At 42.0% G+C, this 26,224-nt stretch overlaps 2 protein-coding genes across 2 annotated transcripts; both read right to left on the reverse strand.

The window, feature by feature from the left end:
* Positions 1–4,267: 4,267 nt before the first annotated feature.
* LOC306740260 (polyubiquitin-like) lies at positions 4,268–5,129 on the reverse strand. Its single transcript, XM_079222363.1, has 2 exons — positions 5,090–5,129; positions 4,268–4,988 (listed from the first exon to the last, which is right to left on the reverse strand). The coding sequence occupies exon 2, from the start codon at positions 4,974–4,976 to the stop codon at positions 4,503–4,505; it is 474 nt and encodes a 157-aa protein (XP_079078489.1). The 5' UTR covers positions 4,977–4,988; positions 5,090–5,129; the 3' UTR covers positions 4,268–4,502.
* A 366-nt stretch (positions 5,130–5,495) lies between these two features.
* On the reverse strand, positions 5,496–7,893 carry LOC306740252 (glutamyl-tRNA(Gln) amidotransferase subunit C, mitochondrial-like; the record flags this gene model as incomplete). Its single annotated transcript, XM_079222351.1, has 5 exons — positions 5,496–5,728; positions 6,141–6,244; positions 6,379–6,548; positions 7,551–7,601; positions 7,696–7,893. The coding sequence occupies 5 exons, from the start codon at positions 7,891–7,893 to the stop codon at positions 5,658–5,660; spliced, it is 594 nt and encodes a 197-aa protein (XP_079078477.1). The 3' UTR covers positions 5,496–5,657.
* Between the last annotated feature and the right edge of the window lie 18,331 nt (positions 7,894–26,224).

Here is a 26,224-nt window from a genome sequence, read left to right on the forward strand (position 1 = left end):
GACTGTCATAATTACAGATGTAATACTTAATATTTAAAACTCTAATACTACTACTACTACTACTACTACTACTACTACTACTAAATGCATTGTCAATACCTAAGTGTCTTGTGAAATAAAAAAATAATTCAATAAAACATTGAGAGACACTTTTCTGTCTTGTGCGATTATAACATATTTATAAAGACACAATATATTTTTCAGTGGTAGGCAATTATCAGTGCAAATTCCTGCAGTTGTCAGAAACTTTGTTCATTGAGAGGGCATGTGATGAGATAAATGTAATAGGAATTTCCAATAAATGTCCTGTCAAGTTTTAAACTATGTTTCATTTCTATATTGAATATTTTGGAGTTGCTCATGACTTTGCATCATGTTCTTTTCTTGTATTTTGTTGCCTCATGTAGTTTATTTTTTGCTGAAAGAGCCCCTTTCTATGGTGTAAGAGCCATTTTGTTATTATTTCATTTTGTTTAACCTTACACCACTTGGGGCGTAGGGCTGTTGTCAATTAGGCAAAAGGTAAATATAATCAGGAGGATCAGTAGGACAGGTATTGCTGTAATGGCAAGAGCAAACAGTTTTTGAATGTGTGATAACTCATGATAACCTGTGATAATAAACATTATGATTTATTTTAGTCTACGGTTTAGTAAAATGGATTATGACAGAGAACGTCTCCACATCGTTAATTGTACGCATCTCTAAACTGAGCAAACAGCAATGTAGTGGCCTTTTTTTGATAGGCAACGGGTCACTACATATGATAACACGCATTTAGCGTGTTAACATATTGTGTACGGGCTTTTATTGTGAAGGGAAAAACGGAAGAAGTGTGGAGGAGGTTGGAGTGAAGAGGAGAGAAGAATAGAATTCCGTACACAATATAATAGCTTACAATCGCTGTATAGTAATAGTGTGATGATAATAAAAACACACAAAATATTGTAGCCTGCTGTGTATTTGTGTAGTAGTATTTGTGTAGCAACATATACATCGTAGGCTATAAAACAATCAATACATAGTAGTGACTTTAACACAATTCCAATGCTATCTTACAGCCACTGGGGGCGAACGGGGGAGAACTTGTTCGGACACGTGTTCAACAAATCCCTGTTCCGTTCTCTGGTGTCTCTTTCGATCTGCGTCTCAAATCAGCAATGTTGAATCCACTTGTATCCAATTCATCTTGCATGCTTAGTGACAGTACAACACAGGATACCACATGACAGGATAAGACAAGACGAAGCCTTGACACGAACCATCGACACGACCACGGTCAAAACCTGTTTGCTTCCCGTCCACACACTTTTTTATATGTTGTTCTACTAACTATGTCATAATCACACGATCTTCAGTGATGACTTGCATAACAGGACACCTACTTTTATGTAACACAATTAAGTAGGAAATGACATTTGGCACGCAGACTATTTATGTAGGGTACAATAGATGTCATGTGTACAGAATGAACAATTCTGTTCATTCAGTGAATATGACAGAAATGATTAATATAATGACTAGTAGGCATGATGAAAAAGTTACAACTACCAAAAATACCAGCAGCAGTGGATATAGTAGAATAATAATGATAATAGAAACAGTACGTGTATTTCCAATGCTAATAGTAATAAATAACAAGTAATTATAACAATATTAATAGCAGTAGGTGTTGGCCCGGACCAGGATCCAGATATAGCCACGGTCCATGTAAACCATGGCTGCAGTTGTCTGACAACTACTGGCACTTCTCTGAGCGCTGTCACTCCAAGAGAGGTGTGCATGTTCAGGTTTACCTGGTGGAAAGATTATTCCAGTGTTTAGCTTAGACCAAGAGTGCCGTCTCTTCAAAGTAGTCTCATAATGGTTGTATAACAGTATGACATGACATGGTAAAATATATATTTTTTTATTTTTATTAAAAAAAGGTGGGTAAATTATACATATTATGGTATATAAGTGTGATATATTATGAAATGATTATTATTTATTTAACACACATAAAAAAAACTCACATTATCTATCTATCTATCTATCTATCTATCTATCTATCTATCTATCTATCTATCTATGTAATAGATAGATAGATAGATTAGATAGATTGTCAGCTTCCCGGCGAGTGACGCTCGCTTGCCGCTGTTGAACGGCGACACGCCGCAGACACGTCGCAAACTCGTCACGCCTGCGCAGACACGCCGCAAACATGCCGCAGACACGTCGCAGTCGTCGGCGAGTCGTCGCAGACACGCCGCAGACTCGGCGGCTGGCCGACGCCTGCCGCACGCTTGCCACTGGGTGCCGGTGCCACAAGGAGGTGCTCGGCCTTACTGAGTATTGGTCAGTTTGTCTGCTTGACAATCACATTTTGCTGCAATAAAAATGATTGAAGTGAGATGAAACTTAATCTTCTTAGATACAATATGTTGACGAAGTTTTCCTTTGGGGACAATTTGTGCTGGAAAAAAGGGAATACATCGCAATACTCAATATATCGCAGTATAAAATAGAATCGTGGGACCTATGGTGATTCCCAGCCCTAGTAGGTACAACGTGATTAAGGTAACAAAAAAATTATTAAAAAAGAAAGAAAAGTTATAATTTTAATAGTCGTTTAAAAAATGCAATAACAATAAATTACCACAAAGAAATAAGAATAAAATTGAATATGATTGTCTGATTTATGTTTTCTGTTTGCTCTTTTGTTCAAAAAATCTAATTAAAACACTTTGAATCTGTAGACTACTGCCTAATAGTCAGATTGTTGCCATTTGATGACAATTGCTCATATACTGTAAGCCTAAATAAGTATATTTATTATTTTGAACAAAGGTTCAATGTTAATTCACAAGTTTCAAAAAGTGCCCCCAATGTTTAGTGAAATACCCCTGGATTTCAGTCGGTGGGGGCAAAAATTGCCCCCTAAAAAATATGTAAATTTCCTACCCTGGTTGTTGTATAAATGCCGTTTAGACAATTTCGAAAGTATGTTGAATTTATGTTTATAAATGTCACGAGAATTCACAGCTAGAACATTTTTACAAAAATGCGATTAACTTCGCATTCATCCTCTGCATGGAAATCAGCATCCCAGCATTTGAAGTCACTGCTCTTGCATCAAACACTCTGCAAGAAGAAAGCCTGGATCACTCCACAGCCTACAAGCTAATTGATGGTCTAATTCACACAACACAAGCATTGCGGTCTGAGGAGAAATTTGCCGACATATGTCAAGGTGCGTCAGAGAAGGCAGAGGCTCTCAACATTCCTTTACCTACTGGTGTGCCTGGTAAGGAGAAAAGGTCCCTGTTATTCATTTATTTATTCAATTTGATAATCTGAGTTAGTTTGTTAACACAAATAATATAAGTTAAAAATATCCTACTGTGTTTTTCATTTATTTATTTATTATTATTATTTTTAATGTCATAAATAATTTTGGCGATGGGTGCCCTTTTTTTTGGTTTGAGCACCTGCCCCCCAAAATGTCTGTGCACGTGCCTGCCAATCTGTATTCGGGCTAAAGGGTGGAGAGACTTTGAAAAGAAGATGAGAGGAAGTTACTGGACTGCTTTAAAGATGAATTGGAAAGTGTGGACTCCCTTCCAGTTCATCAATATCAACTTTGTGCCTGTTCAGCTATGCATTTCCCTGGCATCCCGCCATTGAACAAATGATGAGTCACATAGTGACGCTACTTAATGATTAACCCTCTCTCTTCCTGTATCTGTTTTTGCTGACAGTTCAGAGTGCTGTTTGCCAACTCGGTCACCTTCTTTTGGTACGCCTACCTTGCATCTGTGAGGAAATGAAACTTCCCTTGATTTCCTCACCGACAATTAATCTGGAGGAAACTTCACTTCACAGCATCTGGCTGTTTACTGTACTACTGTTTATATACTGGACAATAATGATCACATACAGTATAATTAATTAATTACATTTTAAGCCATTAGAATATGCTCTGTTGGATACATGAGTGTGTTTGGACAGAGAATAATACATACTTTTTTTCAAAAGTAACACAAAATTGTGTAAGATGTAATGGTAAACATGGAATTCTATGATTGAGAAAGTCTCTTAAAAACTGGAATAATGTTAATGTTTAAATTAAAACAATGCTTCACTGTGCTCTTCTGGTTCCTTCTGGAACCTTCTGTTGTGGTCTCTACAGGGTACAGCTCCACCTCTTACCAGAGGAAATGTAGGTCAACAGGAAATGTGAGGAGACAGGCAAATTTACTATGTAAAGTTTTTTATTTGTTTTTAACAGGGTACAGTTAACATAATCCCGTGTCGTGTGTATAACACATTTTTACTGTCAAATAACAAATTAAGACTAAACACATGTTTAGGATGTTATTAAATACAATAGCCTAGGAATGTAATACTTGTTCCAGATGAAAATACAAAATAAATTAAGAAAAAAGGCATTTGAAACGTGTGATTGAATAAAATAAAGGAATGTTAAGAAAATCAACTCTAATACAGTATCAGAAGTGTCCTCAGCCTCCTCTCAGGCGCAGATTCAGGTCGATGGTGCTCATCGCTTTGACGTTGTAATCCGAGAGTTTACGTTGCGCCTCCGTCATCTCTCGGCTCTGGTGGATGAGCCTCTGCTGGCTCTCCGGGACCCCCTCTCTGCTCTGGACCCGGCTCTTGAAGTGGCCCACGGTCTCGTCGGGCTTGATGTCGTAGGTTTTCGTCTCCCCCTTTTCGGTTCTGAGGAACACCTGCATGGTCGCAGGCTGGGTGACCAGCAGGGACACCGTGGCGCCGGGCTGCAGGCCGTAGTGGCTGATGGTCTGTGAGTCGTTACTGAGATGAATGCTCGAGCCGTTTGTAAAAACCAGCTTCTGCGTCTCAGAGGGAACTCCCAGCTGCTGCTGGATCTTCATCTTCAGAGAGCCCACTGTGTCCTGGGGCTGCACGCTCAGGTGGTGGGAAGTCCCGTCCAGCGTAATGATGATTATATCCATGATGGAAGAGACCTGAAACATCATTCAATACATAAATAAGTCGAGTAGAAAACGCTATTTCCACTGCAGTACCACGGTGGGTTTCAGTACAGAGTTCAATGACAGATTCTCACCTTATGATCACTTTGGCAAATTGTTCCAGACAGCTTCAAGTCTTCAGACGATGCTTAGGATCAGCTGTGAGAGGTTTGGTCTCACCACAGTTTATATACAGTCTGCCTCAGCTGATCGACACCCTCCCCTTTTCTTAAGTTTCGTTTTCCCTTCCCTGCCCCAAACACTTTCGGTTTCTATTCTCCAAACATGACTCCGCTACTCCCCGTTTTGATCACAACAAAGACGTGTGGTATGTTCATGAGGTCATTTCATGGCAGTCTAGTTTAAGGTGAGGCCAAATCATTTCTGATGATTACCTGACACACACGTCATAGTCTATTTTAAGCCACAAATGTCACATGATATCACATTTTCTCTGGAAACAAAACAGAGAGGCAGCAGTAGGAATATAGTATTGCTGATTTTATTTTTTATTAATGTGAACCAACGCTAGAATGAAAACAGGACACAGTCTCCAGATCATAATGTAAATCACAAAATATAACAAAGTACTGTCATTGCATAACAAATATAAATGCATGTCCAGCATGTATTTATTTTACACAACAGAGGAGAACAAATGAGTTATAAATGTCCTAATTCAGAGTGTCTCAGCATGGTGGCCCTCTCCTCCCTCTTTGGTAGAGGGATATTTCCTGCAATGAGAAAGAACAGTAGTGTAGACACATTTACAAAATAAAACTGGATGAAAAAGGTACACCATCATTTAATGTGACATTAGATTCAACTTGGTCACTGCAGAGTAATATACTGTATATATATATATATATATAATAAATATTATGTGTAGATATGAAAACACTAAGATAGGTACAGTATTATGAACATGGACTGGAGTTGTCGATTATTAAAAACTGCAAACAGCAGTATACATATAAATAAACTAAAGGTGACATATACAGTGAGGACGGTAGTATACATATTTATGGGAGGGGCATATATATATATATATATATATATATATATATATATATATATATATATATATACACACACACACACACACACACACACATACATATGAATGTATTCAGTTTTTTCCCTTACCTGGTGGTGCCACAAAATATTCTTCGACTGTGTTTTTGGAGAGCTGAAGCAGTTCTTCAGCGCAGTCCCCGTCCATCACGGCGTCGTCCCTCAGTTTTAATGCCCTGAATGTGCAGACAAAACATAATCACATTAATACAAAAGGCTTCAGAAGAGTTGAGCTCCAGTTGTTGCTCATTTGTTATGCTATTTGGTTATAACATGTAAGATACAGTGTTTTACACTAACTGACACATACATGTCCTCCAGAACTGAATCCATTGGTTCAACCCCTGACGTGTCCAGAACATGAAGCTGATCTGCAAATCGTATAGCTTTCTCCAAACAGGCCAGTCCCTGTTTGGTGCGGAAATCCACCAAGGCCAGTCGCTCCAGTTGGTCCACCAGATCAGCAGAGAGACGAGTAGGCTGTAAAGTCAATAGTGTGCTGCTTAGAAGCGTGATAGTGTCTTTTCCCTGTTGCAGTCTTTAACTGTCAGTAAACTTTGAATACAGTTATTACATCCATTTATAACATCTAATCAGCAAACACTGTCTTCATGCCCCATAAATTGACCTCTGGTCTTTGGTCATCGCTATCATTTTGATTTGTTGACATAATTGTTTGACTTTGTCTTGATGTTCCTCAAAACAAAACAGTGAAAAAGAAAAAAGTTACAGCGTTTATAGTAAGAAAGTCCCTTTGTGTTTTACTAATGCTCTGCCGCAGCTCAACAGTGAAATGCTGTCTGCGGACACACAAAGAGGGAATTCAGTACCAGACTCTATTTGTCAAACTGTTGAAGCCTCTTCAGCTACAGATAAACCTCTGAATACATTTTGGTAAACAACAAAGAATGTGGATTTTGCCCTTCGTACAATTACATTGAAAGGAATTAGGAAGGACTTTTCTATTTGCCGGTATGAACCAAAATGTCAACCAATATTTAAAGTCTTGGTTTATGAACTTCAAGGTGTTATAAGAGACAGACTACAACGGATCGTCAGGTCTGCAGAGAGAACTATTGGTTCCAGCCTGCCCTCCATCCTGGACTTGTACATCTCCAGAGTCAGGAAGCAGGCTGGAAAGATCACTGCAGACCTCGAACACCCTGGACACAAGCTGTTCACACTCCTCCCCTCTGGGAGGCGCTACAGAGCACCGTACTCAAAACCACCAGACACAGGAACAGCTTCTTTCCACTAGCCGTCACTCTGATAAACAATTAACCAGACTCTTCCATCTGCACTACTTGCACTTTTTTGACTACTGTTGTCTTTAATGTCTTTTTTTAATATTTATCTTGTTTATTGGATATTGTGTGTAAGAGCGTGTAAGAGCCAATAAAACTGATTCTGATTCTGATAAGGTCACCAAGCCGTACAGAAACAATAATAACTGCATGGTGTTCACATTCATGAGGATATTACCGGGGGAAGCTGGTCCTCTGGTATTAGTTCCCATGTAGCAACCTCGGGTACCTATGAGAGGAGACACAGGACAAGTCAATGTTCTGCATTGGCTACAGAACAAACCGACTGCAAATCAAATAATAATCATTGACCTTTAATTCACCTTGGGGTGATGTGGTTCAGAGCTCAACAGACGCGTTACATTTGTGATGTGGCTCTGCAGGCAGCTGCTTCTTGTGTGGAGGTTCTCCACCTTTGTTACTGAGTATCCATCGTTTGTTAACAGGCTAAATGAAGGCTGCGGGATTTTCAGTGACACCGCACGGCATGTGCATTTAGCAGCGAGACTAAACAAGGACATTTTCACGACAATTAGGTAACAAGCTACGCTCGGATGTATTGCATAACTCACCCGGCGGATCAATGCTGGGGTCTAAATCATAGACTGTATATCGGTCTAAACGAGCACGAACATAGCTAACGACTTCCCGTAGCGAGGACAGGGGAGGTACAAAGCTCCGGGTAAACCGAGAGGTTTAACTCCCACTTCTTTCCGCACCCGGGACCGTCGTTACCGCTACAGTTATTTATGCACTTTATAAACCTAAACAACTCTCCAAATTACAGACCCCACTCCTGGTACCAAAATGTGTAGGCAGGTGAAATTTGGAATAACACCATAAACAGAGTTATATTTGGGGTTCTTTATTTCTCGACGGCTCTTGGAAGAATAGAGCAGTATTAAATTAATTTGGTATGTTCAATTGGTATTAGAGTTCCTGATACGTGGTAACTTCCACTAACTCAAAGTGCATACATCACGTGTATAAAATAAAGTGCATGAATAACGTACAAAAATAACTGCAGTGGCAACTCCTCTGTAAACCAAATAAAATACAAAAACAATACCACACAGTTAACTCAAACACAAGGAAACAGTTGGTCCATTAACAATCAGAAATGATGCAGTACATGACAATATACTCACTAAATACTATCTCGGCCTAGCTCACGTGCACAGTGGGGCTATAGGCATTCATCCCGTACAGCACATGTCGATCAAATCTGGAAACATCGGACCAATTTGAGTCCATCGGCGCATTTAGCGACACTAAAATACATTTACGGACATCCATGCCATCATATTGTGAACATTTTGTACAGAAATATAATCTTAAACATATTCACCGACCTGGAAAGCCACGAGCGCTTCACCGGAAGTAAATGATTTCACTTCCTGTTTGTTCCTGAGAGATGAAGGAGGAGGAAATAGAAGAGGAAGAGACGGGGAATTTATTCCAGGAGATCTCTCGCTGGGTTGAGAGCACCCAGTCTCGCCTGCACTCACCCAGTCCCAGTCCTTCTTTGGAGCCGTGTTCCCTCTCCTGCTTCACCTCCTCTCCCTCTCTCCCCAACTGACCTCCCAACTCCAGTCTTCCACTACACGGAAGTTGTGCGGCAACCGTCAGATGAATATGACGAAGACAGACTGAGCCCACTTCAGCCTGTCATGTGTCCCTGTAATTCCCTTCCCTCGCTTCTCCCCTCATCTCCCACCTCTCCGCTTCCTCCTCCGTCACCTCAAACAGCGTCACCCCCCAACTCGCCACTTTTTCCTTCCTCAGAGTCTCAACCCCTTTCCTCGACTTCCTCCATTTCTCAGCCAGTAAATGACGACTCCTTGGTGGAGTCACTTCCTGTCAAGCAAAAAGAGCGGCTGTTCGACCTGGACGTGTTCATATCCCGAGCGCTGAAACTGTCCAGGCAGAATAAGGAGAAAGCAGAAGGGAAGAGAGGAAAGGAGGGAGGATGGAGAGAAGAAAGCAAACAGCCGAATATTAACCGAATGGTGCCCAGGCTTCCAGAGCACAGGACTCCACCACCACAGACTCCCAACTCTTGATGTTCAACTTCAAGTCCACCACAATGTGGCGCTCATGATGGGTAGCACTTCCAAATGCTATAGTGCTTTAGGGGTTTTCGTGGTTGAATATGCTGCTTCAGCATTAGACCTCAGTGTTAGCAGTCGTTATGTCACTATTGCAATGACACGCTACACACGGCGACTAATCCAACAATCCTGTAGCTTTGCAATACGAGGTCAGAAAGCATTTGGATTTAACATAATTAACCATGCTTAGCATTGCAAATATCTAGGATTTGTTCGACGTGAGAATATTTAGAAATACTTTTCTAATTGATGATTATGGTATTAGTGGTTTGCGGTCATTTGGCACCTTAAAGGTGGGTCAGACCTTGACTCGATAGCTACTCATTCTGTGACACAAACATCTGCCTATCTGACTAAAACAAGAGTTATAAAGGCTATGTTAGACTGCATAACAGTAACACATGGGGAGAGATCACTTAGCTGGTTTTAAGTGTGCGTTAGATTTGTGTTTCTAAAGATCCCTTGCTGTCAGTCAGTCAGCAAATCTTTCAAAATGTCAGACAGTCTTCCAATGGTGATGTTTACCGAATAATGATAATGACACGGACAATGCTTTTTCCAAATTTCTCTCAATGTATAAACCGAAAACAATCAGTACAATTATGCGAGCTGGTGAACCATGAGGATTTTATATCAGTCCTGAAGTGACTTATGAGCTCCATCACCGCTACATGCCTTGTAAACTTGTATACAACTGTTGTTATATTTATTGATATAGTATATATGTATACATTGATAATGGTATTGTGTTTAAGTATTCTTTGCTGAATGTTCGGATACAATTTCTGTTTATTTGGAGTGGGTTGTATTTCGTTTAAATGTGGAATGCTCTATCAGAATAGTTTATGCTCTTGTTTACTTCAAATGGTTTCCTATCCTGATACCAAGGTCATCATCTGCTTTACATTTGGCGAAAAGATACTATCCTCTCCGTAGTAGACAGTCAGATATCTGTCACAATTTTGCTCACTTAATTGTTAGCCACAGAAAGCTATAATGCTAACAACAGTAGCCTATATTTTGGAGAAAGTGGATGCTTCACAACCTTTATAGGAAGTGATTTGTACTCAAAACTCCTCAATGCTAACCAAATAACCAAAACATGTATTTTGAATTACTTTTCTATCCAGCGTGGAAGACAGCAGACCCTCAGAATGGTATTTATTCTGACATGCGAAGTCTCCCTGTCAAGGTAACGGAACCAGGGAGAAGATACAGTCAGAGTTATGAGCAGATGTAGGCTGTAGGCGTGTGCATCAGGCTTTCTCAGTCAAGCGCATCTGACATTCACTTCACTCCTCAAACTAAAAAGCTGCTAGTGAGGATATGGAAACGGCATTTAAATGATGCAGTAATAAAGAAATACAGTAATGTCCAGGTTTCTAAGGTACTAATCATACTTAAGCTGGACTGCTGGACTAACTGATAAAAGTGTTCAAGTGAAGTGCAAAACCGTCCATGTTCTGATCCAGAGCATTTATCTCTTTATAGAAATGGATAGAAGCTGTGCTGCAGTCAAACTAATGAAACACGAGTCTAGATTTGACCTGCACATGTTTAATTATCCCTTTTTGCTTCATACAGTTTCCTCTCCAGGTAACCTAAGCCAGCAATAACATCATTGACAAAAAAAACAAGCATACTGTAACACATGTGGTTACTGAGCCTAAGTTCATTTTTTTTTAAGTATTCGAAGAAATGTATAAAATGTGCCTCAGTTCACCTGCTTCCAGCTTGCTGAATGTAACAGATCCCCCCCCTCTGCATGGCTTTCACAACTATCCAAATAGCTTACACTTTGTTGTTTTTGTTATGTGTCACCTTTATGGATTCATATTTCTGTGGGCTCTTGTCTATTTTGTACCCACGAGGCCCCTCTGCTTTTTACTTGAGAAAAGCTTTGAGGTTTTTAGATGCTCAATATTGATTGATAATATCTCTTTTTGCAGTTTCTGTTTTTGCTGAATTAATAAAACATTACTTAAACTATTATTTGACTTGACATTTTCTATTGCTGGTGTATTTCTCAATTCAGATAAGACATATTGCTGTAATTATTTATTCAAGGATATGTTGTAATTGATGAATGTAAATATTCATAAACACATACAAAACAGCACAGTGCACAAAGAGAAATACAATAAAAGTGCAATAACCCAATGAAAATGACTCATGAATGCCCACATGATTGATCCCTCTATAAAAACTGTTTAAGCTTGAGTTTGAAATGATCCACAACACATCATGCATGATATTGTACTTTAGTGGTATATTCCTAAACAAAAGTAATAAACCAAATTACCACAAAACCAACTGAAACGCAGAATAGGTCTGTAAACCTGAAGCAGTTTGCACACTTCGCCAGGTTGGTAATCCACCCCGACCCTTGTCATGTAGCCAATTTGCGGCAAAGTTACACCAATGCATTGTGAAATCTGAGGTGAGGACCAATTCAAACCAGACCTCCAATGCCTTCTCCTGTATAGCAAACAATGATATAATCTTGCGTCACTCTTCTCTGGTGCACTGTTTTTCTTTTTGTTTGTTTTGCACAAACAAAACAACAAAAAGGCAAAACATCTTAATATAGGTTGTGAGGGGAGAAAAAGTCCAAATGGTTGACAGATAGGAAGATAATGAATGTTAATTTATCATTTGGAAAAGTTCTAATTTAAATATAAATAGTATACAATAAAATATAAAAAGTTATAATTAAAGTTGAACAATCCTTTAACCCCTTATTGACTGAATTTATTTGCAATTATATAAAACAATTATTTGTGTTTTTTGCTTTCATACAGATGCTAAATTAAGTGGAGATTGTAAATTTTAATATAGCACATAGAATAGATGAAAATGTAGGTATGATGCAAATTAGCGACATTAGGCACATTAGGTATAATTGGGCATAATAGTAAATGAACACATTTTCCAATGTCAGGTATGTAGATTATTTATCAAAAGCAGTTTGAAACATTGAATTTTTAACATTGCACTTTGTATTACATTTTTAATATGTGAATACAGTAAATACAAAACAAAACTCAGTGGAAGCCTGATTTGAAGTCCACCAGCTCGCTTCCCATAGAAAGTGGTTGTGTCCATTTTGTTCTGCCAAAAAATAAAGGGCAGACATTGCATTTATATATATATATATATATATATATATATATATATATATATATATATATATATATATATATATATATATATATATATATATATATATATATATATATATATATTTTAAAGGATGACACCGGATTCTGTCGCGAAAATCCATGAGGTCTGAGGACTTGACTTCCGGTTTCGTCAACCGGATGTAGTTTCCGCTCCGCCCACAAAATGCCGGCAAAATTCATCCAATACGATCCTTGGTATGTGTAAACAATGCAGCAACAGGCGATAGAGGGATACGCACGTCACCTTGGCTGCATTAAGACCGGAAGAGGTTTGATGCAAATTCGCGACAACCGTCAACAAGGGGTTTTAACAAAACCACTAAAACTAAGATAAATATGAACATCTACGTATATATATTTGTCTAACACGGTGGTTAAATGGATACATGGTCCGCTTGACCCACGAGAGCTCCGGGTTCGAAACCCAGGTACCTGTCCGGTATATCGGAGGTCCTGCAAAATCAGACATGTGCGCGGGATGCAAGTGCGATCAGTGGTCCTGGTGGCTGCACTACAGCTGTGTTAGGCCGTGTTGGAGTGCAGGTTAACTGTACTCCAGCTAGTTTTTTTTCTTTTTTTTCCCTTCCTCCTTTCTTTCATATCAGGTTACTCAGTTGGGGAGAAATGATTCTCAAAATGTGACTGCCACATAAGACTGTCATAAGATTGTGAGATAAAGTTGATATTACAATTCACTAGTTCAAAAATAAAGTTGAACAATAAAGTTGAACAATCCTTTATTATAATTCACTAATTCATTGAGCACACATTATATTGTAACGGACTGAGGGAAATGTTGTGTTATAAATGTTATGTTCAGGATGTCAGTGAACGTCTCATGAGCTGGTAGCTGTGAAGCGTGTCTGTGATTGGAGAGCGAGGATGTTGTTGTGTTGTGTGGTGTTGTGTTACGAGCCGTTCGGAGCAGAGTCTATGACCCGGAGCAGACGAGAAGCTGGTTGAGAGGCTTTCACGGGGTTTTGCTGTTGTTTTGGCGTAGGCTACGGCCAACAGTAGCCTGTTCTATGTTCCCCTAAATACCCTATACGCCTCGTAGCTTTCCTGATCCAGGGTCGCTACATTTGGTGTCAGAAGTAAAACTTTCGCCATCATCAACATCGCCACGCGAGTTAGCAGCAGAGAAGCTAAGTGGCTAACGCTCGTCAACGGTGAGAAACATGACGTCGGGGAGTCGTCTCAAGATTAAACGGGAAGGAGAAAGTGACGAACGAGAATGGGACGGCGCAGCCGGGGCTTGGCAGACTACGGAGCACCTATAGCGGGTAAAATAAATTACCACAAGGATGGCTGTGGAGGCTGGCTTTGGCCACTCGGGCCGCGCCGCTGAGGGAAATGGCGGCCGTAGAGGAATGACTGCGGCCGCAGAAATGTACATGACTGAGCACACTGAGACACGCAGAGAAACTATTCCGTCCACAATCAAGACCCCCAGATATGACTGTAAATCCAACTGGGATGCTTTTCATGCACAATTTGAACTATTAGCCCATGCCAGTAGATGGTCCACTGAAGTAAAAGCTCTCTAGTTAGCGATGTGCCTCACGGGTGACGCTTTATCAAGCCTGCTGCTGCCGAGTCCCGATGATAGGAGTGATTATGATGCACTAATTGGGGCTCTAAAGCGACGATTTGGACAATGCTCTGCCACTAGCCTGCTCCGCTCTGAACTATGCAGCAGACAGCGACGGCCAGAGGAGCCGCTAAGGGAGCTCGCTAATGACATTGAGGGTTCACCGCACCTACGCCCACATGCCCCCGTCCATTCAGAGCGAGCTAGCTAGAGACCATTTCCTCCAGGCCCTGCTGCCAGCTGACCTGCACATCCAGACACTACTTGCTCACCCTGGGTCTCTCCAGGAGGCTTTGGAGTCAGCAACGGAGAGAGAGATGCTGTGTGCTGGCGCCATGGGTAAAGTGGTTGAAAAAGCACCAAAGGGGAGCGCTGCTTGTGAGACGGAAAGGGAGTTGGCGCAGCCTGCCTGGGTGGGGGAGCGAACCCAGCTGGTGAGGGCTGCCACTTTGAGAGATGAGAGGCAAGACAAGCCAAGACCAAGAGTCTGCTGGGGGTGTGGCCAGCCTGGCCACCTGGTCCGACACTGCCCCCGTTCCACCGCGAACAAGGGCAACGAGCCGGGAACGCTGTCCCAGCCCCCTCTAATTAACGAAGCTACGCAGCCGTCTGACCAAATAGGGGCAACCAGACCACCGGAGGATTTTGATGGTCAACTAGAGCGACTTGTGGTGCTGGGTCGATCCTGGATAGGAGACTGTTGGTATGCACCACTCACCTTGGAGGGACATGCTGCTCTGCACTGGTAGACACAGGTTCATCAGCAACCCTGGTGAGGCCCCATGTGGTGACAAATGGAACTGATATTTTTCCCACTATAGTGAAACTGCAGTCAGTCACCGGTAGGGATGGGTATCGTTTGGGTTTTTTCCGATACCGGTGCTAAACCGATACTTTTAAAACGATACCGGTGCCTGAACCGATACTTTCATTTATTTATTTATTCATTTTTTTTCTTCAAATTGAACAATATTATTAACTGTTTAAAGTATACTATAGATATAAATAAATAAGTACATACAAAACACACTTCAAACTACGTCTTCAAACCTTTTAACTTAACGTGGCCTGATGGGACTGGTGCAACAGAACTCAGAAACTGTTGGATTCTACAAACTGTTGCTTTACTGGACTACACGTCATCAGTAATATCAACTGGAGAGATTTGTTCCATCAAGCCGAGGACGGACGTTCAAAAGCTCGTGCTCGTGTCTCCAGCGATCTCTGTGTGCGCGCACTGTGTGTGTGTGAGCGCTGGAAGCCCCGCCCCCTCGAGCCCCGCTCTGCATGCAGGCGGACAGAGAGCAGAGCAGCAAGTGTGCTCTGATCCGCGCTATTTTAATGATCGTTTTTAGCGTGCGGGCACCTTGCTACCTTTTTAGTATCTATATACCGTGCAACTTTACAGAGTAGTGTAAAAAAAAAAAAAGTATTTAAATCGGCTCAGGCACCAAAATCTGCGTTGTTTTTCGGTCCGGTAGGTACGTGTTGGAACCGGTGCCAGATTGGCACCGGTTCTCGGTACCCAACCCTAGTCACCGGGGAGCAAACTCCCATGGTTGGGGAAGCAATAGTGACTCTGGGGCTGGGGGAAAAGTCTATCCGCTGCCCGGTGTGGGTTGCTAACCTGTAGGACTGTACACTGGGACTGGATATTCTCGGGGCTTTGGACTGTGTCATCAACACAAAGAGAGGAACTCTCACGTTCCCTGATGGCCATGTCATCCAGATGTGGCGCCAGCCACCCCAGTCTGGCTGTGTTGCGACCCACACGGTTGCCACACTGACGGCTGAGACAACAAATTATGCTGCCCCTAGCTGCATCCCTTCAAATGAGCTACCCACACTGCCCTCCACCCTGCCAGCTGCTGAGTTGCACCCATCCCCAGCCTCTGTCCAGCCAGCTGCAAGTCCACACACACAGGTAACAAACGCCTCTCCATGTGACGACCGTGAAAGAGTCTTGGCAGTGAGGGAGGTCTGGCAGACAATCTGTGGTGGTCTGACTCCTAGCGAACAAGATCTGTTGTGGCAGCTGCTTCTTGAGTTCAAGAACTGTTTTTCAATGTCGGAGGACGATGTGGGCCGCACAGATCTCATCCAGCATTACATCGAAACAGGAGATGCACGGCCGATTAGGATGAGACCTCGACGCCACCCACTGGCCAGGCAGGACAAAGCCCTGCAAGAGATGCAGCGAGCGGGAATCATCGAGCCTTCCACCAGCCCCTGGGCCTCGGCGATCGTCATGGTCCCCAAAAAGCAGAAGGAGGCGTGGCGTTTCTGTGTGGACTTCAGGGCCCTCAACAAAGTGACAAAAAAGGACTCCTGCCCCCTTCCACGCATCGACGAGGCCCTCGACACGGTGGTAGGGTCAGCCTGGTGCTCCTCTTTGGACCTGTGGAGCGGGTATTGGCAGGTCCCTCTCAGCCCTGAAGCTAGGGCCAAAACTGCCTTCATCACTAATGGGGGCTTGTGGCAGTTTAAAGTCCTTCCGTTTGGCCTCTGCAATGCTCCTGCCACGTTCGAGAGACTAATGGACAGGGTACTCGCGGGTATCCCTCGGCAGGAGTGTGTTGTTTACCTGGACGACATACTGGTGCATGGTGACTCCTTCCAGGCGGCTCTCGAGGCCCTGAGGCGGGTGCTGGAGAGAGTGGCAGAAGCAGGTCTAAAGCTGCACCCACAGAAATGCTCCTTCATGCAACGGGAGGTCACATTTCTGGGGCACAAGCTTGGGGGTGGCGGTGTCGGCCCCATGGATGATAAAGACGGTGAAGGATTGGCCTACCCCCAGCACTGTGCAGGACCTGAAAAGCTTCCTGGGCCTGGCCTCCTACTATAGAAAGTTTGTGAGGGGTTTTTCCTGCATAGCTGTACCACTGTTCCGCCTGCTGCAAAAAGGGGTGGTGTTTGATTGGACAGAGGAGTGCCATGCAGCTTTCACTTCACTGCAGAGAGCCCTCGTGGAGGCCCCAGTCCTCTCACCGCCTGACCCCACCCTGCCTTTTATCCTCGACACGGACGCCAGTAATGCAGGCGCAGGTGCTGTGCTGGCCCAAGTAACTCCTGAAGGAGAGAGAGTGGTGGCGTATCACAGCAGACAGTTTAACAAGGCTGAACGCAGCTACTGTGTCACAAGACGGGAGCTGCTTGCTATGGTCTGTGCCATCCGACATTTCAGATATTACCTTGGGGCCCTCCACTTCACAGTCCGGACCGACCACTCTGCCTTAAAGTGGCTCATGTCTTTTAAGGAGCCAGAAGGCCAGCTGGCACGCTGGATTGAGGAGCTACAGGCGTATGATTTCACTGTGGTCCACAGACCGGCATGCCACGGAAATGCTGACGCGCTTTCACGCCGGCCTTGCAGCGCTGATGGCTGCAACTACTGGAGAGAGGGCAAGCTCAAATTGCGGCACCGGCATCTTGTACAGGCACTTCCTGTGGCACCGCTCAGTTGCCACAGTGCTGGAGGCACCTGCCGCAGAGCTGGAGGCACCTGCCGCGGTGCTGGAGGCACCTGCCGCAGTTGCCACAGTGCTGGAGGCACCTGCCGCAGTGCTGGAGGCACCTGCCGCAGTTGCCGCAGTGCTGGAGGCACCTGCCGCGGTGCTGGAGGCACCTGCCGCGGTGCCAGAGGGAGATGCCACTGTTCCGGAAGCTGCCACTACTTTAGAGGCAGCATTTCTGATGGCACGTCTCAGGTGGCGGGGCACTTACGAGTTGCCACTAGTTTTTGAGGCATCTGCCTGTGTTAGAGAGAGCGGTGCTCACGCCACACAACCAATTTCTCACGGCAAAAAAAATGTCTGATTTTGGACCGAGGCGCGTTCCTTCCAGCACGAGTTCGTTGCAGACGCGCGTTCGTTCCAGGCGCGTTCGTTCCAGACGCACGTTCGTTCCAGACGCGTTCATTCCAGACGCGTTCGTTCCAGACGCGTTCGTTCCAGACGCGTTCGTTCCAGGCGCGCGTTCTACCCAGCTTTTGATCTCCTTCTAATACCTAATTTTTTGTTATTTTATTTGTGTTAATCTATTGTTTTGCTTTAAAAGGCTACTGTTTAAGCACTTTATTTGTTTGCACTTTTTTGTTTGATAATGAAAAATATTTTTGTCATTTTGTGTCATTTTTTGCTGAACATAAATCATGAAGTGCTCTTAAGAATACAAGTATTGACAATATAGGTTAGGTTTCAGTTAAGAATTAGTTGAATACCATTGTAATCAAAATGTCAATCAACCTACCTTGGTCAAATCTTAAACACAGGTCTATTAATTAGGCTATATTGTGGTACATAGACAGTCATTGAGGCACAACAATAGTTTTCTGGTTGAATGTTTAGCTCAAGTCTAGAAGGCCGCTGTGGCAGGTATTTGTGGCCACAGCTGTCATCGCTGCAGAATAGATTCAGAAGATGTTTTGGCAACTGCCTGCCACTATTTGTGGCTTCTGGTGAGATGCACAGTGCACAGTTTAAGGATGTCAGTCGTTTTGCATTCATTTGCAAGGTTCTTTATCATTATTTTTAACAAGGCATCCAATACACGTACATTGTACATTGTCCCTCTTGAACAAATAAAAAGAAAATAAATACAGTTTGTAACAGAAAGGGAAAATTAAGAGCATCTACGCTTTAGAAGATATACACGTCAATGTTCGACGACAAATCTGGCAAACACTTTTAAATTTCTCTTGTCAACCATTTCAGAGTTTAAACTGTCATAATCCTTTTTTTCACTGAAAACAAAAGTGAAAAGCTCTGCTGGAGACTCCTCATTCTGATCTCCTTCCCATTCGTGCAGCTCCTTCGGGGTTTGTTTATGTTCCTCTTCATCCATGGAGAGGACCGCGGGAAGTTGCAGCCCGCCAAGAAATGTTGTCTTGCGACACCAGTCAGCCGCAATCAGGCTGTCTCTAATGAGACCAGTTCCCTGCAGTAAAGAATAAAGTGCGCTCAATGTATTTATTGTATATTGGTGTGGCAACCAACTTATCCTTCAAACTATTACAGCATTTACAGTACCTCATCAACAAATAGTTATTTTGTAACCATGAGTCATTTAACACCTAAAAGTAAAATCTCTATTTCGAGAAATAAGCAACAGACAGTAACGCTGGATGGTTCCATCGAGAGCCTTCCACATTGAATGGCAGTATGTGAATGTATTGCATGGTTTCCGCCATCAGGTGTCGCCCTTGAGCACATAAATACATAAAAAGTTCTTTCAGCACTAATTTACTTTATCTTTTTGATTATCAAATATAATATATATGATATAATCATATCTCTGATCCGCGCTATTTTAATGATCGTTTTTAGCGTGCGGGCACCTTGCTACCTTTTTAGTATCTATATACCGTGCAACTTTACAGAGTAGTGTAAAAAAAAAAAGTATTTAAATCGGCTCAGGCACCAAAATCTGCGTTGCTTTTCGGTCCGGTTGGTACGTGTTGGAACCGGTGCCAGATTGGCACCGGTTCTCGGTACCCAACCCTCGTCACCGGGGAGCGAACTCCCATGGTTGGGGAAGCAATAGTGACTCTGGGGCTGGGGGAAAAGTCTATCCGCTGCCCGGTGTGGGTTGCTAACCTGTAGGACTGTACACTGGGATATACTCTGCTATGTTGTTTAATGCAGAAATAAAGTCACCGTAAATCAAACTACGTACCAGCATTTATGTCTGCAGAGATTTTAACATTTCTTACCTCTTCTGTGCTGTCTGTGTCAATTGTTGACATCTCTGGAGCACTGAAATACAAAATATAATCTGTAAATAAACCACTGCCACATTCAGTCATTACAGTGATGTCAACTTGACATGCAAAACCACTCTTAGCCAGTAATGGATTTAATGACGTTGCACATGCTCACCCACAATTCAAACACACGTAATGTAGTTTTTACTATCAGGCTCGTCAATTGTAAATATTTCAAAAAGTATTTTCCCTTGAATCATAAGTTACTTGATTAAAACAGAACTTTTCAACTGTGATGTGTGTGTGAAGTGTTATATAATTAATGTAGAGTTGGGTTGCCACTCATGTTGTACATACCTGGTTGTCTCAGTTGCTTGCTTGAACAAACATTGGCTGGTCTTTTTAGCTTTGGATTCCTGCAGTCTAATTGCTTCTGCAGTAGGTGGTAGGTCCTGTGTAACAAAGACCTCTGGTGTAATCATATCATTTCACTTATTACCATTATATATTTTAAGATATTAAGGGATTGATTAGTCTAACCTCAGTATTCACATGTTTTAGCATGTTGGTTGCATGGTGCAGACGAAGAGTCCTGCATTGGTTCAGAGTGAGAGCCTCCCTAGTGACCTCAATGTTTTCCACTTCATTTTCAGCAGCCTAGTTGGAAACAATTTACTTTAATCAACCCCACAGACCATACATGCACTGAACAAGAAGACAAGTAGCTCACAGAACAGGCAACTCACAGAACACACAAAAACTCCACAATTAACAGAGTCCTGCTGCTTCCACTGTGGAGGACATGTCACAGTCCAACCTTGAAGGCCACCCGAATGTCTCAAGGCATTTCTACAAAAGAAAAAAGTGACAATATTTTTTTTATGATCATATTGTCACATGCTGCATGTTATATGACTCTTTTTTTACCTGAGGAGGTCCATGTCAGGATCACTAATCGTGGTGTAAAGCATCAGGGAATCATAGATTCTGATTTGTTTGGCTTTGAAGTCAAACACCTACAAGGAAAATAAATCTGTCATAACTACATTCCAAAACATATGACAAAGTTTTAGCTCGCCTGACAAATAACTTAAAAGAAGTTAACTGTCTAAGTTGGATATTGCCGTTTCTGCATAAATGAATGTAATAATATTAATAATATTAACTTGATTTATACAGCACCTATTGAAAACAGAGTTTACAAAGCTCACCCAAAGAATAAAATGATTCCCCGTCTCTGGAGTGGCATGACCCACAACCCTCGGGAGAAACATTTTGTCTGAGACCTATAGCACAACAATATCAGGTATTACAACACAGTCCATGTTAGGAGCAGATTTTTCCAATTCTAATTTACAAAGTTTACATATGCATTCAAAACATATTGGTAAATTTGATCCGATTACCTGCACAGTCTCTCCAGTCGTTAGGAACAGGCTCTGGTGGTCGCAGTGTTGAACTTTTCACGACCCTGTTGACGCACTGTGGGGTTGCCAGGTTTGTAGGTAATAATGCCTCAAATCAATACATTTACGACTATAGAGCCAAACATATTGCCTGCTTTTGTGATCTTTTAAATGCTGTAATTTAAGTAATAGTATATCATAAGTGTTGCGCCTCCCCATAATAAACATGTTTGAAAAGGCTTAAATCGATAAAACAATGGACGGCATTTGTAATTGGGGCATTCAATTATCAAAACTTGGAAAACACAAATCTGGTAGCCATTTAAATATTGATGATGTAAATGATGTTTGTCATAAAACGTAGCTCATGGACATATGGTCATATAATTCAAGCTCTCTATACACTTAGACTGTATCAGATGATTCATAGCAAGGCGATGTTATATTATGTACGGGCAATTTCTTTCACCAGGGCAACTCAAGGTTGTGATTCCATCCACACCTACTGTACGCTGTACTGTTGAGAGTGTTGGAGGAAGACACTGAGCCCCATTAGAAGCCCATTGGTAGTAATGCTTAAGAAGATTAAAAAGAAAGACCAATTAAAAAAATAACTTATAGAAATGTAATAAATAAAAGTAAATATTTACTGTTGTTACAGTAAATATTTAAAAAATGTTGTTGTAAACAAATGTCATTATCAGTACATACAGTCATAAAAGACAATGACAAATAAGCATATTCAAATGTGGAACATGAACTAATAATGTTTGATTTCATATAATATACAGGGTGGCAGTGCATATATCATTAATATTACGACTACTAATTATTATTAGTTCTGTTACAGTAGGATATTATGGATTGTATTAATCATAATAATAAAAACAAGCTTGAAAGTCTTTGTCTGTTGAGTTTAAACCAATCAATAAAAACCTACCTAAAACGTTTATTTCTTCTGATCCAGAGAGATTAAATTAAAAAGAGAGATTAAATTAATAAATGCATTATTTAAAGACCGATAAAGACTTTGTACATAACTTGTAAATGCATACCAGTCTTATTTCTCAATTACAGTGCAGTCAATTAATTTTTTTGGTCTGATTTAGTAAGGAGTTAAAACATGAATGGCTTGATTAAAATTGAAAAAAGAATATCAATTATTATGAAGGCTGTATGACATTATTCACATTACAATACTTAAGTCTAACCAAAAAATTAATAGTCCTACATAATAAATATTAGATTTGGTTGGAGAAATATGAGTTAAATTAGTTTTTGTGGCAGTTGTTGTGGCAGCTTGCCACAAAAACTGCCACAACAACTAGTGGCACCTCTAGTTGCCACTAGTTGTTGTGGCAGCTGCCACAAAAACTGCCACAACAACTAGTGGCACCTCTAGTTGCCACTAGTTGTTGTGGCAGCTGCCACAAAAACGTGGCAGCTGCCACAACAACTAGTGGCAACTAGAGGTGCCACAGGAAGTGCCTATACGAGGTGCCGGTGCCACGATTTGAGCTTGCTCTTACTGAACTACTGTGAGAAAAGAGAGGCGCAGGAAGAAGAGCGGCTGCAACCTGATGTGAAATGTGCTGCCGTGGGACCGGTGGGCACGCCAGCAGGCCATGGACTGACAGCTGTGGACGCAGCAGAGTGGGGGTGCAAACAGGAAGAGGATGTCAACATAAGGCCAGTGCTCGCTTGGGTGGGATCCCAACAGCGACCACCTTGGGGAGAGGTTACCATGTGTTCTCGAGCCACAAAGGGACTCTGGTCAATTTTTCAAGCCCTGCGACTGCGTGATGGTGTACTGCAGGGGGGTGGAAAGAGCCGGCGACTGGAGAGACACAGTTGCAAGTGGTGGTGCCCAGGGCTCTGAGAGAGACAGTGCTCCGGGCAATGCATGGAGCTCCGGGATCTGGTCACTTCGGCGTTACGAAGACCCTCCATCGCCTCCGCCAGGGGTTCTACTGGGGCCAACATAGGCGGCATGTGGAGGACTACTGCCGCCGCTGCGACAGCTTCACAGCGAAGAAAGGCCCTGCAGACAGATCTCATGCCCAGCTCCAGCAGTTTCCGGCTGGGTGTCCCATGGAGAGGGTGGGGATTGATGTTCTTGGACCGTTTCCTCACTCAGAGAGGGGCAACCGTTACATCCTCACTGCCATGGACTATTTTACTAAGTGGCTCGAAGCTTACTGCATGCTGAACCAGGATGCGGAGACGATTGTGGATGCTCTGGTGGGGGGAATGTTCAGCAGATTTGGGGCCCCTGAAGTCATCCACACAGATCAGGGCAGAAACTTTGAGTCCCGTTTCTTTGCCGCCATGTGTGACAAACTGGGATCCCACAAGACCCGCACTACACCCCTCCATCCACAGAGCGATGGGCTGGTCGAGAGATTCAACCGCACGCTGGCACAGCAGCTGGCCATAGTGGCAGCTAAACATCAACGCGACTGGGACGACCACGTGCCTCTTGTACTGATGGCTTACAGGTCTGCTGTGCAGGACTCCACTTCCTGCTCTCCTGCCCTTCTCATGCTCGGACGCCAGGGGAGATGATGATGGGGGAACCTCCTGACGCCTCTTTCTCTTGTCACTACAAGCTGTTTGGTTCATTTGAAGTTGCTCTCAAACGCTTGACACCCACAATATTTGCACCATCCGTGTAGGTAACATACACCGGTTGTGAGCAGATCATCACAACATAGGATGAGCCATATTTGCTACGATAGCAAAGCCAGGTATATTCTTTTATATTCACAATAGACATGAAGCGCATTAGAGTTACTAGCACATTCAGAAATACAGTTTTTTTCTCAGTGACAAATGAAACTCCAATGTTGTCAATGCTGATTTGTAGGGCTGCAACAACGAATCGATAAAATCGATAAAAATTGATTATCAAAAGTGTTGGCAACGAATTTCATTATCGATTCGTTGTGTCGCGCGATTATTACGCCGGGTAATAAGGCGCGGAGCAGAGCAACTGGCCGGCCAGCGTTTCTGAGATTGGAGTGAGACACGAGAAAAGCTGAGGTCGTGATGTTCTCAAAAATAGAAGATCTTTGACAAGTCGAGTCTTGGCCAATCAGCGTCTTCATGTTCCTCAAACTTGTTTTTAATGGAAGCTAGTCAGCTTGCTATCGCGTTTGCTAACGTGTTTGGGTTGTGTATTGTCGTTAAAGTTCTGTTATGTTCCGTTACAGTTCAGTCTTGCTTGTAAAAAAACGTAACGTGATGAAACATGCCGTCACTCTCCGGTCTGGTTCAGTTCACGCTGTCACTCGTTAACGTTAAACCGGCACACCGGCGGATCTGGCTGCAGGTTTTTTTTTTTTTTTACTCAAAGTAGAATGAAGCAAATCACGTAGTTGGGCTTAGCCAACAACGTGACGTCGTGGTCATAAGAGACCCAGAATGAAAGAGTTTAAGGAAGAGGACGCTCTATACGTAGCAGTACAGCTTCCTACTGTCCCAGTATTTCATACATATTGATAAAGCAGGGTATGCTAAATGCAGCCTCTGGAGGGATCAATTACAGTAAAAAGGGCTCACATTTGGCAGATGTAAAGCATAGATGTGTATGTTTTTAGTGTTAGTCCATTTTGTTGTTTTAATTAACAGCTCAGGGATGTTCAAGGAGCAACCTGTTTGTGCACTTTCTGAACATGTTTTGCAATGTTACTTCTGTTTTTGAATAAAGGGTTGGAAATGAACGCTTTTTTGATAAAAACATTTTTTTATCCGATTCATCAATTAATTGAAAAAATAATCAACCGATTAATCGATTATTAAAATAATCGTTAGTTGCAGCCCTACTGATTTGTATTAATATTGTATACCTCTAAGGTATACAATATATTGATTGATAATATCTCTTTTTGCAGTTTCTGTTTTTGCTGAAGAATTAATAAAACATTACTTAAACTATTATTTGACTTCACATTCTCTATTGCTGGTGTATTTCTCAATTCAGATAAGACATATTGCTGTAATTATTTATTCAAGGATATGTTGTAATTGATAAATGTAAATATTCATATACACATACAAAACAGCACAGTGCACAAAGAGAAATACAATAAAAGTGCAATAACTCAATGAAAATGACTCATGAATGCCCACATGATTGATCCCTCTATAAAAACTGTTTAAGCTTGAGTTTGAAATGATCCACAACACATCATGCATGATATTGTACTTTAGTGGTATATTTCTAAACAAAAGTAATAAACCAAATTACCACAAAACCAACTGAAACGCAGAATAGGTCTGTAAACCTTAAGCAGTTTGCACACTTCGCCAGGTTGGCAATCCACCCCGACCCTTGTCATGTAGCCAATTTGCGGCAAAGTTACACCAATGCATTGTGAAATCTGAGGTGAGGACCAATTCAAACCAGACCTCCAATGCCTTCTCCTGTATAGCAAACAATGATATAATCTTGCGTCACTCTTCTTTGGTGCACTGTTTTTCTTTTTGTTTGTTTTGCACAAATAAAAGAACAAAAAGGCAAAATATCTTAATATAGCTTGTGAGGGGAGAAAAAGTCCAAATTGTTGACAGATAGGAGGATAATGAATGTTAATTTATCATTTGTAAAAGTTATAATTTAAATAGTATACAATAAAATATAAAAAGTTATAATTAAAGTTGAACAATCCTTTAACCCCTTATTGACTGAATTTATTTGCAATTATTTGTGTTTGTTGCTTTCATACAGATGCTAAATTAAGTGGAGATTGTAAATTTTAATATAGCACATAGAATAGATGAAAATTTAGGTATGATGCAAATTAGCGACATTAAGCACATTAGGTATAATTGGGCATAATAGTAAATGAACACATTTTCC

This window comes from Taurulus bubalis, assembly GCF_910589615.1.
Source record: "Taurulus bubalis genome assembly, chromosome: 8".
Taxonomy (NCBI): Eukaryota; Metazoa; Chordata; class Actinopteri; order Perciformes; family Cottidae; genus Taurulus; species Taurulus bubalis.